The sequence below is a fragment of the Branchiostoma belcheri genome, unplaced genomic scaffold (assembly GCF_001625305.1).
Source record: "Branchiostoma belcheri isolate BF01 breed outbred unplaced genomic scaffold, Haploidv18h27 scaffold13, whole genome shotgun sequence".
Taxonomy (NCBI): Eukaryota; Metazoa; Chordata; class Leptocardii; order Amphioxiformes; family Branchiostomatidae; genus Branchiostoma; species Branchiostoma belcheri.
In genome coordinates, this window is record NW_017802713.1 from 716,602 (window position 1) to 735,496 (window position 18,895).

General features: G+C 42.4%; 1 protein-coding gene across 1 annotated transcript; it reads right to left on the reverse strand.

The window, feature by feature from the left end:
- Positions 1–1,908: 1,908 nt before the first annotated feature.
- LOC109463943 (mediator of RNA polymerase II transcription subunit 14-like) lies at positions 1,909–18,719 on the reverse strand. The gene is made up of 24 exons (XM_019760847.1): positions 18,605–18,719; positions 17,519–17,896; positions 16,781–16,965; positions 16,194–16,324; positions 15,637–15,765; positions 15,097–15,248; positions 14,293–14,541; positions 13,385–13,819; positions 13,102–13,187; positions 12,768–12,921; positions 11,913–12,083; positions 10,839–11,480; positions 10,114–10,347; positions 9,591–9,711; positions 8,374–8,558; positions 7,392–7,680; positions 6,504–6,626; positions 5,477–5,703; positions 4,839–4,962; positions 4,320–4,381; positions 4,060–4,167; positions 3,275–3,394; positions 2,547–2,760; positions 1,909–1,970 (listed from the first exon to the last, which is right to left on the reverse strand). Exons 2-24 carry the CDS (start codon positions 17,792–17,794, stop codon positions 1,915–1,917), a joined length of 4,473 nt encoding a protein of 1,490 aa, XP_019616406.1. The 5' UTR covers positions 17,795–17,896; positions 18,605–18,719; the 3' UTR covers positions 1,909–1,914.
- Positions 18,720–18,895: the final 176 nt, after the last annotated feature.

Sequence of the window (18,895 nt, forward strand, 5' to 3'; positions counted from 1 at the left end):
TACATGCTCTAATCGGCCGCTATATTTCGGCCGCTTTTCATACTCGGAGGTCGAGCGTGGAGGAGTGTCAGGGGGTCATAACATGAATTCTACTTGCTCACAAATGAAAACAAAGTAATAATTTTTATACACAAGGTAACTCACACAAAGTAAATAAATAAACAAAATGGCAATAACTAATAAATAACTCATAAGTCGTTGTGTCCAAAGTCGTTCAGTCAAAGTCAGTTATAATTACGATACTAGCAGTCTTTTGAAGGTTCTAAGAGTAGGTGCTGCTCTAACATGCTGGGGAAGAGCGTTCCATACAAGGGAGCCAGAGTAGGCTAGGGATCTCCGGTATATTTCTCTCAATGGCATCGGTACCGCAAGGAGATCAGTCGCGCTTTGTCTGGTGCTTCTGGTCGCTCTATCCCTACAGTATGTGAAAATCCGGCGCATGTACGGCGGAAGTTGGTTGTTCAGGGCCTTATGTAGTAGGAGGGCTTTGTGATGTTTGTGGATTGACTTTACGTCCCTCCAGCCCAGACGTCGGTGTAGCTTGTGTAGTCCAGTGGTTAGTGACCCTGCCTCTGGCAATGTTAAGGGGTTGGGAGTTCGAATCCCATCTGTTGTCGCTCACTCAACATGCAGGCTACTTAAAGGGACGCAGTGCTTGCGATGGGATGTTGAGCTATAGCCCACTGTTCATAGCAGCTCATTGTAAAGATGTGGGCAAATTTCATCAGTACAATGAACCTGTAAATACGTCTGTCTTCTCTGTCACAACCGTGGGAGAGTAGCTCTTCAGTCAGCTAAACCGGTTTGAGATCATTGTCCTTTTAATTGTACCCAGTGTTATATAAGCTCTCATAGCCAGGGGCCAAATGGCCAAGCAAAGGTAAAATTCCTACTTGTTTTTGTAGGCCTTCTACAAGTTCTAGCCTGTGTTACACAACCTCTCATGCAACCTTCTTGGCCTTCTATTTGTCAACTTTTCTTTGCGTTTACTATTTTTCAACATCTTTGCGAATAGTCTTGCAAAATGACTGTTACTCTAAAAAGAAGATGATGTGGTGAACAAAGTTGCCACATGTACAGTTTTGCATGTGATTTCATGAAGCTGGCCAAAACTTAACTTTTTGTCAGGTGGGCCATGATGTAAATCAGCACCAGGATCACAATGTACATGTATGTGTTTATTTTATTAATTGCTCTGTGCTTTGCATGGCACAAAAAATTTAATAGAATACAGTGACAATAAGTATTTAGTAGGTAACTTAAAGCTAGCAGAATATACATGTAGAAGAGGCTATAACTTTCCTGCTCATCTTAAATATAAATAGAATGTTTTGCTGAAAAGCAAGTGCCTTTTCTGGGGAAATAATTCTACCACTTTGCATTGTTCCTTGCAATCAGTTGAAGAGCAAGGTAAATTCTTTTTCCTCTTTACACATTTGACTTTTGCATCAGTATTGTCTTTCCATTGACTACAAATGTATTTCTAAGACACTACTTCCTTTCATTGTAATATCTACACACCACATTACTAGTACCCTTACAAAAGTCTTGAATACTGTTGAAACTGTTTTATGGGTACTCTTTGCTATAGCAATAGAGTAGCCTGGTATCCAGCCTTGTTAGCTTTAGTCCGCTTCCCAAGATCCGCTCCCCGCCAACAACTAGAGTGCATTACAGTATTGACATAGAAAGATAAGCAAGTTTATATGTGCTGTAGAAAAAGTCTTCAACGTACATGTACATTTTTTAATTTTACAGCTGCCTTCTTTGCACATTTGATGTACATGTAATTTCTTTCCTCACGATAGATCACAAAAAATGTATAAGATATCACAAGACTTTTCTACAATGGACAAAGTCTTTTTCCTGGGGCCAGTACATGTATCTGCTCACATAGAAATTCTTTTCCTTGTCTCACTGTGGAATAAGGTTGTGTAGAAGGTCTCGTATGGCTGGGAAAATGGTGCAATCTGAAAATCAAGAAAAAAAAAACATTGTTTATTATTTTAGATATGGAGAATGGGTGACGACCACTTGGCCAGATACATTAATTTTGTAACTACAATGAAAATAAAGGGGGAGGGGGGTTGCAAAAATCTTTGAATTAAAACTAACCCCTTAAATGTCATTGAAAGATGGCGAAGGCATTTTCTTTAAACCTTCTCCCTGCTGCCTGACCCCATACCTAATACAAATTTGGTGCCAAGCTGCCAAGCAGCTACCTTAGCAGGCTGAAGGTTGATATAAGTGAATGAATGAGAAGTAAATGAGCACGTCGGCAGAACGTACTGCACCTGCGCGAAACCCGTAATGTATTGTGCATGGCACTGTGGCAGAACGTCTCATATAACATCCCATCTCTAGTTTCCAAATGTTATATTAATTGGAAAAGATATTGTCTGCAACGGAAAAAATTCTGATGCAACGTTGACCAAACATCCAACAAAAACCATGAAAAATCAGGGTTTCGCACTGGCCCAATACATTCTGCCGAGGTGCTTGTTAAATGTACATAAAAATGTAGATAATGCAGATAGAGTCCTCACCATTTCCCTGTTGCCCCTGGCTGAAGGAAGCCCATCTCTTCAGCATGTCTCCCACCATCCCAGACAGAGCGTTAGGCGGGGCGGCCTGTCCCGGTGCCCCGGCACGGTTAGATATGTCTGCCTGCTGCGTTGTGTTTGTGGAGGGGTCATATAAAATAGGCACCACCACAGTGGAGTCCTGTGTGGGGGGCATGCCCATCCTGGTCAACTGGATCTGTAGACACAAACATGAGGAACAAATAAAAAGGCAGGCAATAAAACATATCGCCATGAATGTTTATTGTATGTGGTGTTTAAAACTTTATGTAAAAAAACTATATACAGAGTTGCAGTTATAACGTTACTTTGTGCTGTTTTTATGTTTACAAACTGAAATGATTGGTTTGTTCATACAACACAGGGGTACAGATGCTCACTAGGCATGCATGTTAAATTGTAAATAGTACAAAGTCCTGAGGCATTGCGAGAATTTGTACAAACTGGTTATAATACTATAGTACATGTACATAATGCTTTCTCTAAACACACCACTAGTGGACTAGCCCCCTGATGTAGTGCTTGCACAACTGTGTGGCCCAAGGGCTACAGAAATGGAGATGGGTACCACCCCCATGTTCTGCACAGAGTGGAACGGGACCTTTCTTTTAAGTACTATACTACTACTAGTACTAGGCCACTACCCTTCCCCCCCCAAAAAAAATTGCAAACAGTGGTTTTTGTGTACTTACAAAGAAGAGAATCTTGGTCCTGATGACGACAGCAGGAGTGCCGGGAGGAGCGAGGGGAGAGCCGCTGGGTGGGATGGTCAGACACCACTGCAGATGCCACTTCAGAGCCTGGTCTGGGAACTGTCAATCACAAACAATTATAGGTCAAAGATGTGTGTCATACATGTAGTGTATCCTGCCTGGTTCATGCAATAAGTCCATAATTCGTCTTGATTATACCGGGTAAGACCGTAAGACATAGAAGCAGGTTACAGAGAAGGAAACTTACGTCCCACAGTATGAAGTGAGAAAAGAGAAAGCACCAAAAGGACTGGTGAGACTCAAAAAACAAATATGGATACATCATTTATTACGATGTTTTGTAAGAGATTGGGATTTTCATGTTCGCAGCTGTTTCTCGTATTTGGGTGGACGGATTTTGTTTGGACTCAGTATACGTATTGCTACATTTTGTATTAGTCTGTAGATGTTGCACGTCCTGTTGTTTTTATTGTATATGTGTTTTCGGGTGTGAAAATGATGCGTTTTGGCAGCCCCTGGACACCCCTTTGAGTCTGAAAATGGTTGCGAGTGTTGACCTTTGGTGTGTGTAAGGACTGGTATTATCGGTCTGGTCCATTTTTGTACAGAGGAGTGTCCGGTGTCGATGAAAGAAAAATGGCAAAGGTAGGCAAAGGTAGTCTTTCACACCATAATGGCAGTGTGTTGTTAATCCACTCTACCTAGCTGTTACTCAGTACAGAATTATTGTTACAGTAGTTCCTTTGTAAGAATATAGCTCTTACCAGCTCAAGTCTCATCAGCTGGATGCAGTCTCTCAGCACAGCCGTGGGAGCACACAACAGTCGCCCAAACGCTGTCAGGGTGTTGGCCTTGTACGGTGGGCACACAACCTGCATTATTTGGTAAGATAAAAATACATGTCCTTAGAGTTTATCCTGCATGTTCTTGCAAAGCACTTGCAGTAAAATCAACAGTTACTGTAATAGAGAGAAATTTTGAGAAAATGGCATGATCAGAGGGTGTAGCACAGCAAAAATCTAACCTTTGTATCAAAGAAGCTCTCCAGGATATTAAGCTCTTCTCTGGACCACATCTCCATAGCCTCTGTTGTAAGAGAAACAAACATATAGAGGAAGGGTTATACAATACAAAATACAATGTAGTACGAAAACTAATAGAGGATCACTCTTTGCTACAAGTCTAAGTTACTATGTACATTTATTGTAAGATGCAAATGGTGACAACCCTTGGGTTTTTAGCTTTCCTTAGCAGTTGTATACTTACTGTTACAGTAGTAGATCCTTGCCCACTGTTAGTTCTGTGATGAATTTTGCACAAATTTCCTATGCTAAAAACTTGTATGACAAATGTGACAGTCTCATCATGATCAATTGTCACGAAAGTAACATACTATGCCATTAAATATAGCGATAGACGTTATAACCATACATGTATACAGAAACAGCATATATTCACAAACTGCAGTGAGAGACAATACAACATATACATGGGAAACTACAGTGAGAGACATGAGGAACTGCAGTGATAGACAGGTACTGACCAGGCCTGGGTGTGGCCTTCAGGTGTAGTGTCTGCAGGGTGGAGGGGTTCAGCTGCACACGGAAGTTGATGGACTCCACGTGGAACAGGATCACTCCTGGCTCGTTGGATGGCAACAGGTGTAGCTGGAAAACACACAGTGTACAGTTACACTTATGCTCAACAATCACACATATATGCTCTACAGTCACAGTTCTGTAAAAGTACAGTAACTAAAAGTAATCTTTTGTAACACTGCTGTGCAAAAGATTTGAGGATGTCAGGTAATCCAGGCAGATCTTTCAGTGGCTGCAAAGACAGTATCAAATTGGCCAGGCAGTATCCACCAGGACAAAGAAGAAAGCATGATAAAAATGCATAAAAACAAGTAAAAAATTAGCTGAAGTCTAACGCTTGGAGAGTAGATGTCATTTGCAGAGGACATATTTCTTTACCCCGGTACTTCAGAATCATTTGCAAGGGCAAGACTAGTTAACACTTGTAGTGAACACAAAAGCTCTTAAACACCATTGAATGGTAAGATTTTTTCAGTCTGCAAAATTGTAGGCTGCTTAATTCTTTGTCTACAATATTGAAAATGTCTCTGCAAAATGCAGATGGGTATTTCTAACACTGCTCAGTGTAGACGGTTCCACTCACCGACTCCTCCCCTTGGATGACCCTCTGTAAGTGCCTCCTCATGTACACACATCCCAGGAACCTCTCCAGGGGACAGCACAGGTAGGCAGCCGGCCCCCCCATCACCCCGGGGGGCGGGGAGGGGGTCATGAGGGTGGCGAAGGCCTCGTGGGACAGCAGGGTGGGGATGGAGGCTGCCCAGGACCGCTGGGGGAGGATACGGGAGGGTGGGCTCAACATCCCCACACCTGGAGGGAGAGACAGGAGGTCTGTAATATATACTGGGACAATTCTGACATTTCTACCCAATATATTCTTAAATGGGTGCAATAGCTCAATTGGTAGAGTGCTCGCTTTGTAACCAGGAGGTCATGAGTTCAAACCCCGGCCGGGTCATACCAAATACTTTAAAAATGGTACACACTTCTTTCTCTGCTTAGCACTCAGCACATATGAGAAAGAGTGTGGAAAAGTCAAACATACAGCACTACCAGCGGACTAGCCCCCTGCTGTAGTGCCTTGCACAACTGTGTGCCAATGGATATGTGAGCACCACCCCTATGCTCTGCAATAGAGTGCAATGGGACCTTTTTTTTAAAAAATATTCTTAAATAACAAAATGTTAGGCTACATCTATGAAGGTTAGACGACCAGGTAATGGGATGAAAGTAAAATTATTTTTATTTTTCAAGTGCAGTTCACAGAAGTGAGTTTAAGCCTTGTTTTGCTTCAGTTGTCACACAAACATATTGTATTGCTTGTTGCCGTAAAGCTGTATCCAGGCTGGACCTCTGACAATTCAAAAATATATTGCAGCACATTGGCAGAATTGCTGTGCCTACGTAAATCCTGTAATGTTTTGTGCGTAACCTTTGGCAGAACATTTGTTATATTAACTTAGGTCATATCCGTGTATCAAAAATGACATCCTGTTGTCTACAGTTTTGAAAAAGTTGCAATGTATTGTCTGCAACAGGCAAAATTTTTGCACAAGTGCAGTACATTCTGCTGACATGCTTAACAATTAGGAGAGTGTTGTATGGTTTACCTGGTGAAGCCATTCCCACCCGTGATGCGGGGGAGGGACCCTGCATGGAGGGGGACCCAGGCCACGGGTTCCTGGTACCGGGGGACGGCATGGTCAGACCTGCGTGGAACGGAGACGGGGGACCTGCAGGGAGCAAACCAGCAGTCAGTCAACAGGAACAAGAAACATTTTTTCATACATCATCAGTGGTACAAAATACTTTTTCTCAGTGTTCTGCAATATGGCAGATTGTCAAAATTTTGTTCTGCAATTCGGAAATACTTTTTGCAAAATATGCATGATTTTCAAGTCTGGACCTACACAATTCGAAAATAGTAACAGGCAAAATTAATGTACTTTATACCAGAAAGCTAGTACTACTTAAGTAGTGAACACAAAAGCCGATACCGTTCAACCCCAAGCCTGATTTTCTCAGTCGGTAGAATTGCATGCAGGTTTGCTTAAGGTTTCTACCTGGAACATTGATATGCCTTTGCATTTGCAGGTGGGTATTTCTTACAGTTACACTCATGGTTCTACATTGTAGCTAGCGCGAGGGGGCCCCTACGCTAAAATTTTGACCCACTGTGCTAAATTCCCCCCCCCCACGCTAATTTTCAATACAGCATAGGGGCATTGTGACTGTACATGTATTTCTTTGTTCAAGAATGCCAGATCAAATGTGAAAAATTACCAATCAAGGATACATTGTACATACCTTAGAAATAACATTTTTTCCCCTTGGGTATTCCTCATCAAATGGCTTCTTTTTTAGCTCACATTTTTAAAAGCTCTGCACTGCATCCCCCCTTCCGCCCCATCCCCCCTCTCGGTTGCTTTGCTACCTCAACATGCAGCCAGTGCCACTACACTAAAATTAAATCCTAGCTGACCCTGACATTGTATGACCATTGTGTAAGTTGAACTGTAACTTACCAGTTGGGTTCATGAAGGCAGGAGAAGGTCCCATGTTGATTCCCATGGACTGTGGGGATGGCGCCGGCACAAACGAGCTCGGAGATGGAACGCGGACGCTGGGAGAACTACTGGTGAACGTGCTGGGGGAGGGGGTCCCATACAGCATGGAGGGGGAGGGGGTGGGGGCACTGGTGATGGGGGCACCGGGGTTGGGGTGCTGGGGTGTGAGCTGGGGTGGGGAGGCCAGGGGGTAGGCTGACCCAGGGGAGGTGCTGTAACTCTGGAATATATAGGAAAATTGATTATAGCCATGTAAACATATAATGAACTTTACACAACTATTGTACAATTTAAAAAGTATGGCATCTATACATAAGAAGCATACTATGAGACTACAGTAATCTACACACTAAGGCAGTATGAATAAGCATGTACTTTTACAGTCCATGGTCGAATTTCTAGTGTATAGGCATGTTTTAGATATTCTCCCATATATGTATGTACATGTACAATGTGCATATTGGGTTGTCAGATATCAGTCAATATGTACTTAAATTGTACTAGAATATCAATCATTTGCATTTTGCCGCAACTTGCATCTGATATTAATTCCCTGAAATTGTGTGCATATCCCTGCAGATTGGGCAAAACCTTTGTGCATCACACGCGGCAAAATTTTGTCAAATGACAGAAAAGGTTAACATTATTGGTTATTAGTAGATGTTCTCAGTGTTATTTTAATAGATAGAATTTTAATATTTAGTGTTAGAATGTAGTATTGTTAGTGTTGAACTACTTCTGTCTTACATGCTCTAGACCACATATGGTCACATGTGCATTTAGTCCATCTGGACAGGAATATGCGATAAAGATTAATTCATTCATTCTATCTAGCATTATTTCTTTAAATCCAAGGAGTTAGAACTATAACAAATGTCAATTGCTAGGGCCTGACATACAAAAGTCTGCTTACCTGTGATGTGGCCAGCATGGATGTGTGTGGGGATGCGGGTGTGGCAGGGTTGGAGTGGGAGGTGGGGGGAGTCATGGGGTTCATGGGGTGGTAGGCACTGGGCTGGGTCCTGGGGAGGGGGGAGGCACCGGTCGTCTGGTGGTGAAGCTGGTGTTGGGTCATGTACGTGTCCAGTTTGTCCATCCCTGATGAATGAATGTAAGAATAAATGAATGGTTTATTTCTGTAAAACATTGCAGCCATCTGGCTGAAATACATTTCACTTACAAGATACATACATGAAAAAAACACACAACTCACTCATATTACAAAGTTAATTTACACGTACAACATGTCGTTATTAAGCAGTTGAAACAGAGATGGTACTGGGCTATTTTGATATTGAGTGGTGCAGCAAGGTGCAAGAGTCACAGTTTAATATAAAGAGGAGAAATGTCAATAGTCAGTGAAGAAAAGACATGTATTGTTGTTATGCAAAAAAAGGGTCAAGGTAGCCTTTATGTCGAGCATATTCAATGTAGAGGCAGTGGGTAGTTAATCCACTGTGTCTAGAGCATGGCATCTTTATGTATTTGTACATTAGGCCACACCAATTTAATTTGTTGGTTCTCGGATTTTTTCAGAAAAAATATGAAGCGACAGGGCGAAAAAAAATAAAAATAAAAACAGGTCTAGGCATCCTATTATAGGCTTAAATGCTACAAAATGAGCCATGAAGTCAACACAAAAGGCTGGGTTAAAATTTAAACATTGAATTTGGAACTTTTAATCAAACCACTGCATTGATAGATGGGAAAACTGTAACAACTAGGAAGAAAAGGACTTTCCTCAACTGTTGGGGGGCAAAACATGAGCATTTTTCAGTTGATTCAGGACCAGAATCAAATCTTTTTTTTTTGAAAATCAGAAAAAAACGAAGAGGCGAATCCGAGAACCAAAAAATTAAATTGGTGTGGCCTTATGATTGTTTTCCCTTGGTTGGTAAGGCAAAAATTTTTTAGGGATTAAATGGAACTCCATATACAGTAAAGAGATGCTCCATCCTTCAACACATGTACAAGCATGGCAAGTTAAGAACCTAAGTCAGCAAATAATAAAAGCCCTACCCCTCAGGTACATGTATTGCCAAAAAGGAACACTTCAAATCCATAAACTTGTGCATGCAACTATACAAGTGCGTCTTGGAGGAACTACATGCACATGTATGTGGAACATACCAATAGGTGAAGGTGGGTTGTCGTCTTCACTAGCTGACCTCCGTCTAGAGTGAGCCATGCTGTCTTCAAACATGGACAGGAATGCTTTCAGACCCTGTGTAGGGGTGAAACCTTCCACCACCTGTGATACATACAATGTACATGTACATGACTGTTATCAATGTCATACTGGTGTGATGTAACAAACCTATCAAGGCAGAGATTGGAAAAGATATCTTTTCTTTAAAAAACTGAAAGAAAGAAAAAAAGATAAGACTGTTAACTTGATCTCATTCCAGTTCATCTTTCACTAGGCATTTTGATCAACCTTTCTAATTTTCAAGTACAATCAAACCTGCTTAAAAGGCCACCTAGCTAGATGGAAGCATTAGGAAAACTACATGTACCTAAGATGGCCACCTGTCCTTAAAGACCATTTTACCTTGGTCCCCTGTGTGGCCTTTTTAGGCAAATTTAACTCAGGCAGAAAACTCACTGTATTCAATTAACGTCACATGAAAGCGGACAGTACAGCTTTCCTGACCTTGCTAACGTCGAACAGGCTGTACGCTCCGTCCCGTATAGCGACCAGGTTCCTCCCGCGACAGTGCACGTCCAGGCAGTACAGGTTCCGAAATGCGATCCTGGCGTGGACCGAGGACTGCGGCAGGATGGTGAACGTCTGCGTGGGACTGAGCGGCTTGTTGGGACAGCCCAGGATGGTGGTCTGCGGCAGGCGAGTGATGGACTGTAGCGGGCTCTGGGTCTCACACAGGACCTGGATATGAATGATTTGATTTATTCAGATTGTAACAATACAATACAGATGGGACAAAGGCAGCTATTGCTGGTGTTGTGTCCCACACATAGAATAAAATAGAGGACAGACCATACTTATTTTCTCCTGAGTTAAGTAAGGAAAGCCGTGTGAAGTGCCTTCCCTAAGGGCACAAGATCGGTGGCATGTTAGGACTCGAACCCAGGACCTCTTGGTTCCGAGTCAAGTACTCTGCCATTACGCCATATGACTCTATGGTTTACTTCAATTCAATACCATTGACACAAACATTACAGTCAGAAAGGCTGAATTGTGTCAAGACAATTAGAATTCGGACTGAGAGATCATATTTACATATTACACACCGAGTAAAAAAAGTTCTACATAGCATTTATCAGAGTATCTGTTACTGCGACAAGTTCAAAACCTTTGTGACCACAGCTATTCGAGGCTAATTGTCAACAGGTGATACAAATGGTGAAGGGAAAGACCTGTATGAGCTGTGCGATGTTCCTGTGGGTGTTGAACTCCTCCTGCAGCTGTGACTGGACAATCATGTGACAGTTGGGGTTGTTCACTCTCCCCACCATCCCTAGTCCCAGCTTGAAGCTACCGCCGCTGCCCTCAGGAACCCACTGGATCTTCACCGTGCTGGAGCGCCCGACTCCGTAGCTCAGCGTTAGCGTCTTGTAGGAGAAGGACTTCACCTCCACCATCTGAAATAGCTGCCTGTTGGGGTCTTTGTAGTTCCTGGCAAAGTCTAGTACGGTGGCATACATCTCTGCGATGCTGCGCCAGTCCTGCAGGAACTTGTCCATGACCGGCGTGATGTTGGCGTTCTCTGTGTTGTTGTTACCGCTGCTCGCGGCTTCAGAGTCCGGCTTCAACCCGTCGTAGGTGAAGTAGACGTGGCGGCTGCTGGTCTGCTCGCGCTGCGTCGTGCTCGCCAGCGGGCAGTTGGCGAAGACGAGCTCGGCAGTCCACACGCGGCTGGTCTTGCCCTGCAGGCGGAAGGTGCAGCCCAGGCAGTCGGACTTCAGCTTGAACACGACGTGATCTGGGATCCCTCGCAGCGACGGCAAGGCGAGAAGCTTCACGCCAAGGCCAACATCATAACCCTCGCTTTGGACACCCTGCATTAGATAATAGTAAACAAATATGTCAGTAAACTGTTGTATAAAGCCAGCAATATCTATTTTGGTGTTTTAGATTCCCGTATAATACTACTATCTATTCTTACTAAGTGTCTGCAAAGAAATTTTGTTAATACTGGTAGGCACACAAACAACCATTAATTCCAAGTAAATCTTGCATAGTCTGTCTGAATGCGATGCCACTTTCTGTCTCTTTTGTAAAGATCTAAATGTGATGCTAGTTTCTGTCTCACCTGGCATGGGATGCTTCTCCTGGCCAGCTCCTGACACAAACGAATGAGTGAAATCTAGGTGTGAATGTGGTGCTAGTTTCTGTCTTACCTGACATGAATCTAGGTGTGAATGTGGTGCTAGTTTCTGTCTTACCTGACATGAATCTGGGTGTGAACGTGATGCTAGTTTCTGTCTCACCTGACATGGGATGCCTCTCCTACTCAGCTCCTGACACAGACTGATGAGTGGAATCTGTGTGTCGCACACAGATATGAGGTGAGCCACATCCGGCAGGTACATGGAGGGTTCACCTGCGTCCACACGCTCACGTTTCAACTGTGGTCCACCGTGGCCGTGCTGGATTGAAATCTGAAGGGAAATGTGATTTGTGAAATGTGAAATGTGTTATTTATTTCAAACCAGAAATAGAGATTCTGAAATAAAAGAATAGATCTTTGGAGTCAATGCTATGCATTCAAGGCTTAACTGGGTGCACATGCAGGTATTTCTGATGTCTATCTGCACCTAACCTGCACTGGTCCATGTCAGGGACCTCCCTAAACAATGGAGCAGTGGAGCTCCTCCACCCAGTCCTTATCTCAGCTCCACCCTGTTAATTTTCAAAACTAGTGTTTTTACACCCTTTTCCAGGGTTCTTTGGTCAAATTTACCGATATTTCGCACCCTCCTCCATTCTGTCCTAAATTTCTGGGGAGATCCCTGCATGTACTGGGTATATGCACCTTAGTGCAGGCAAAATTGGGGCTGTCCAGGTATTTCAGATGTCTAGGTATTTGCACCTAACCTGCACTGGGCCCTATACTAAATTTAGAGATACCTGTAGGTGTATGTTGATTAAGGTAAAGTATTTCGGGCCTTGTTTAAAGTTAAAACTTTTGTTCCAACACAAAAAATTCTCTCACCTAGAGCTTTCATGGCCTTCATGTCTTAGTTTTGCCATAGCAGATTATTCTAAAGTCTTTGAAAAGATGTATGGGTTTTTCTAGTCTTCAAGCATATAATTCTCTACCTCCAAACCATAATTATACACACCTTTCTCTTGATTCCAGGGGTAGCTGTCCCCACCTCCTTGGAGAAAGTGGCAGGGTCCAGAGTGACCAGACTGCCGGCATGGCTGGACACTGGACTGTCGCTGGACTCCCCTTCTGACTTCACACCCTGGTCCTTCAACTGAAGCAAGTGATATCTACAGGGAAAATGTACAACATTCCAACATCAACAAATGCTCAACAAAACAAACTTCTGGAACCAAAATACAACTCCCAAAAAAGAAAATTTTTGAACAGAAAGCTGTCACAAGAAGAAGACTTGGTGAATTTGTCGACATCGTACATGTAAATAAACCTGAGTATCAGATGCTCCTTACCTGTACTCTATTTCGTAGAACTGTTGGCCTTCAAGAAACTCTACGACTAAGTAGTACCCAGGATGCCTGGTTAGCCTGAGGTATACCTGTAGAACACATAACATGGGAAAGTTTATGTACTGTTAAACTACAACATGTTACATGTATGACAGAAAAAAAAGAACACTAACATTTTGTAATACAACACTATGCTGTACTGTACCTTTATATATATATGTAGGATCAAATACACATTCAAGGACTATTGGACAGTATCTTTTACAGATTCTGAAGTCTTCCATACCTTGTGAGATGAGAGTTTGGAGATGGGGTGTGTTTGGAAGTTCTCAAGGTGAAGTTTCCGGTGGCAGACGGTAGGGAGGTGTAGAACGGTGTGCTGACACCGCCGCCGCGCAATCACGAACCTTAAATCACTGACCATCCGTATGGTCCTGCTCGCGTCTGAGTTGATATTCTTCTCCATCTCTTCTAAATGGGACTCCCCGTGGTAGAACATAGGCTGTAACATGCCCGTCTGTAAGTCAGCCACGATGTTCATGTACTCTACTTCTGTGCAGGGGTACAGGATGGGGATTTTGAGGACGGGGGGGATTCCACAGATCAGGGACTGGTCATCACGATTGTGAGCCTTGATCTGTAGTTGGAGCTCCTTCAGTCGTGCGTACGCACGCGCCTGTACGGTCTGGACCAGCAGTTTCTCCATCGATAGACAGTCACTCTGGGAGAAGAGACAATAGGAAAGTTCATTGTTATTGATTTCATCGATCAGGCACAGGAAAAGAAATGTGTTTCCTGTTTCAGTCCTGAAAAAAAATTAGGGTCGGTAAGTAGGGATACAGTTTAACAAAGTAAAACTTGTATGAGGACAATTTTATGAGGGCACAATGTCAATGTGGGAAAACCGATTGCACAACATTTTTAGCACTCAGGTGTCAGATCATTGAAGCAAGAAAAACATTGGTTGGGTTGCATTACAAAAAAAGGCAAGGGTTGGCAGTTTTTTCTAGGGTCAGTCGGGAAACAGGAAACACAATATTTTGTTTCCCTAGGCCTTACAACAAGTCTAACTTAAAAAAAAAATCTTTCTTTATTCAAATTTTTAAAATAAATGAAAAAAAAAGGCATGGCACATTAAAAATCTATCTCTTTGCTGATGTTGATTAGCAGGATGAGTCACCCCCCTACATGTACCTTAATGGCATGGTCCACCTGCACTGGCTCATGGGAAGGCAATGGCGGCTGATGCTTCACTTGGAGAGGCCTGCTCTTGTCATTGTCGTGCATTGCGATGGTCAGTTTGTGCGTGACGGGAATCTCGAGCTTGTTCTGTGCTGCTTCGACAAGCTGCGCCCTCCAGTATGATACTGTGAGGGACTGACCAATGGTGTACTCTTCCAATCTGATGTGGTCACTCCATCTTTCATGGATCAGTCTTTGTGTCTGCAAATACAGGATTGAAATACTGTAATCCCACATTTTTTTACAGTACATGCACTTCTATGTTTGTTGTCTTTGCGGCCACTTCTGTACAGCGAACTTATCATTACCCTTAACAAATAATTTGCGGACTTCCTTTTTTCTGCACTTGCTGCCACTGTAAACATATAGTTATGTGAACACCTCCATTTTTCTCAGACCGCGAACTTTTGCTACTGTGAAGATAAAGTGAATTACAGCATGTATGTACGCATGATAATTAAAAAAATAAAATGCCTGTAACCAAAACAATATTGATGAAGGCTAGACATCCAGGTAATAGGAGATACACCAGAAGACTGTTACTCAAGCTTCTCAAGCAACGGTATATACATATGTATTTTGAAAACTGTGAGACGTTTAAAAATTTCAAGTAGGATCCACTATTTTTTGTCTGTATGAATGAGCCTTTTCTTCATCTGATCTAAGGTTAGAACCCAGTAAGAACTTGATTTTGGATTGAGGTCGAGGACAACTTCAAGAACAGCCCTTGAGGACTCAAGAAAAGGCACTGCTTACCTGTGAATGGAGTACTTCTAACTGCAGGGATTGACAGAAGGAATGAAGGCAATCATAGAGGTCATACAGCGGCCTGTCATCAGCAAAGAGACGTGACTGGATGAGCTGATGAATGTAGTTTACTTGCAGACTGTGGACTAGCGCTGTGCCATCTGCAGAAAAAGATTATAGTTAAGAAATTTAAGGAAAAATGGAAAAAGAAAATTAGGAGTGACACAATTGTACATGTAGTAGTACAGTACCTAAGAATATTGCCATACAATGTGATGAAGAAGTAGATTCAACTTATAATGTAAAGATTTTGTTTCTTTTTCTTTAATGCCCATGATCAAGATAAAGATCATTCTGGCAGTCATTTATACCTGAGCAAAGTGAGGAAAGTTGTGTTAAGTGCCTTTCTCAAGGGTACAAGGTTGGTGACATGGCAGAATTTGAACCTGGGACCTATTGGTTTTGAGCCAAATGCTCTGCTGTTACGCCACATGACCCCACTAACTTTTTCAACTACCAATTCTACAAAGAATGCCTCAGAGTACTGACTTCCTGTGTCTTTGTCTTCCACCAGTATCTTGATGCCCAGCAGTCTCCAGGGTATGGAGGGTTCATCCCCCATCAGTGTCAGGGTGGCCTCAAACTCATGGGGTACCTGGAACTTCACCCTGCCATTGGCTGAAAGAACAATGCATTTGGTGATCCTTAGTGCTGATTGGCTACTCTACTAAGGAGATCTCTAGTGCTGATTGGCTACTCTACTAAGGAGATATCTTCTGCTGATTGGCTGCTTTCAGATGACCCTTAGTGCTCTAGCGCAAACTGTGACCTGATTGGCTATCCCAAAAGAATTGCCCTGCCCTGCCAAGGCAAACAACCAATCAGAGGTGAGGAGAGAGTATACAATGCATTGTACAAAGAGATGCAGCATATCTCAAAACCAACTGAAAGAATATCAGAAGTCTCAGTCATGTATTCATAACAGGAAGAAAATATAAATTCTTCCTTGGCAGAAACACATACATGTATATAGTAAAATCTCACATTCATGAACATTGTACACTGTTGCCTTTTAAATGTTAATTTACTTAAGGGGTTTTTCTCACCTATAGTTAAGTTTCCCAGTTGTGGAGGCAGGTCTGTGGTGACCAGGCGGTGTTGGATGATCTGGTTCAGCCTCAGGAGGGTGGCTTTCCGCTCTGCTGGGGTGATCGGGTCAGGGGGGACGATCCGGTCTCTACAATAAAACAATGCAGTTAATGCCCAAAAACCACAGGTGAAGCAAAAACATAAAAACAACTCTAACATTTTTCATAAGTAGATAGCCCTGTAACCAATAGAGAATTGGTAGGCAAATGGTTACTTCAGTGTGCTAACAATTTAAGTTCAAATTCAAAATGCACAACATATCATTCATATATACATGACCTCAGCAAAGCTACAATTAGTATATCAAGACGATTTTTAAACACCTGTTTTGTCTCCCCTCCATTGTACCATATGGAAAATTCCATAGTAGCAAATACAATCTACTTTCTGTACTTGATACTAATCTCCAAGCAGATCATACGGTGGCAAGACTGTATCTATTGGCCAGAGGAGTGTCAAGGCCAGTTAGCCACCCAAGTCGGACACTCCTCTGACTTTTAATACTGCCTTGCCCTTGCCACCGTATTATCTGCTTGGAGATTACCTGATACACTTGGGCAGCCTGGGGTATGTGCCTGTGGTGAGGACGTCCACAGCGTGGGGAATGTTGAAGCTGGGCAGCCGTGCGTGGACCAGCTCCCGTACCATCCTGTACAACATGTCTGCTGTGTCCACAAATATCATGGCCTGCTGATCCAGGAATGCTGAGATCATGGCGCACTTGTCCACCTACCAGAAAAACACAAATAAAATTTATTTCAGAAAAGCAAACAAAATAAAATTGATTTTAGAAAAACAAACAAAATAAAATTGATTTCAGAAAGCAAACAAAATAAAATTGATTTTAGAAAAACAAACAAAATAAAATTGATTTCAGAAAACAAACAAAATAAAATTGATTTTAGAAAAACAAAATAAAATTGATTTTAGAAAAACAAAATAAAATTGATTTCAGAAAAACAAACAAAATAAATTGATTTCAGGAAAAGTACCTTGTCAGTAATATTTTGGTTATCCGGTAATTACTTATTATCAGTCAAATCTGTACTAGTGACCACCTCTATGGACCACCTGGCTGATATTCCTGAGCCCTCCTTTTGGCAGTCCCTAAAATAATTTTTCCCACTGACACAATGATCACCTGTCAATATTGACCAGATTTTACAGGTCCCATATGTGATCTTTATGGGAGGTTTTACCATATTACATGTGAAAAGCTTATCATTATTACAATTCATGACTTATTGTATCTTACAATATTTATAGTCATATCTATATTTACCTTGGCTGCACTGTTTGCCCACTTCACCAGAGCCAGTAGCCTTACAAACAGCTGCCTTGTCCTGTGCGCGAATTGCACGATGGCGATTTTCCTCTCCATGTCCGTCTTACGCGGGAGGAGTTCGGAGAGCACGGTCAGGTCGTGGTACGTCCTCTGTATGATGAAATCGACGAGCATCCCCAGCGAGATGCTCCCCGCGCTGCCCGGAGGTCCCGGCCCGGCCGTGGGGACCATGGTCATCTGTACTTGCGCCTCACCTGATGCTACCGGCGCCATCGTAACTGTCTGAAGTTGAACACTACTACTGCTCTGAGGCTGGGATATGAGTGATGTGTGTGACCGAGTGCTGCTGGATGTTTTACCCAGTCTTCATCATTTCTGAAAATGAAATATTACTACATCATTATCAGTAGATAGCTTTAAACAAGGTTTAGAGTTACTAGTAGATGTTCAAGGGTTAGGTGTAACAAGTTGTTCGGTGAAATGTAACGTTAGATAGCTGCTGCCGCGCCGCGTGCCTGCAAAGCTGGTGTGTTATGCCGAAGGGCAGTTATACCGACCCGGCTATATAATACAGACGCAGACAATAAAACACTACACAGTTCAGTTTTTCGGCTATACCGATACAGATTACATAACTTATCAACATTTGTGACTGCACCAGCTGGATAATTTGCACTTCTTTCACACAATTAATTGTAAAATATGATACTGAAGAACGTAGGACTCTTGCATATATGTTAATATTAATAATAAATTTAAAGATTATTTCCACAGCATAACCACGAATGTGCAGATGTATATCCATGTCTCCCGTAGTACATATGCATCACATCTGTACACAGAGAGCTAAAAAGCTCTTCGTAGACTGGAATTTGTAAAAGCAGAACAGAAACTGACGAGAAACGTAAACCAGTGAAACAGTCCACTGACATGTGAGAATGCGTTACGATAAAACTATGCAAAACTTCATTATCCCGATAAAATTGTTCACACTCGGGTCAGCTAGCTATCATCTTGCTCCAGTAGTTTACGCAGAGAGGTAAAAATCTGAGGGAAACTATCAGAAAATGGCTAAAAACTTACATTTTTATGGTGTAGGCATCGCACCCGCCCTCCCCAACTTCTCATTTTTCTCCACTGAATGAACTCTCGTTTTTTCACGCCACCAAATGACCATGTGACTTTCAAAACAACAGTACTGTACGGTTTCTTCCCGACCTAAACAGGACTTTTCTGCGTGAATTTTACACAAGAATATATCAAAACATAACAAGTTGCAGTTTTAATCAAATGTTGATAAAATATGACTGATAAAGTTGGATAAAACAGGAACAACTGAAACGAGATTTTCCGTGAGTTTGTAGCGACTTGTCA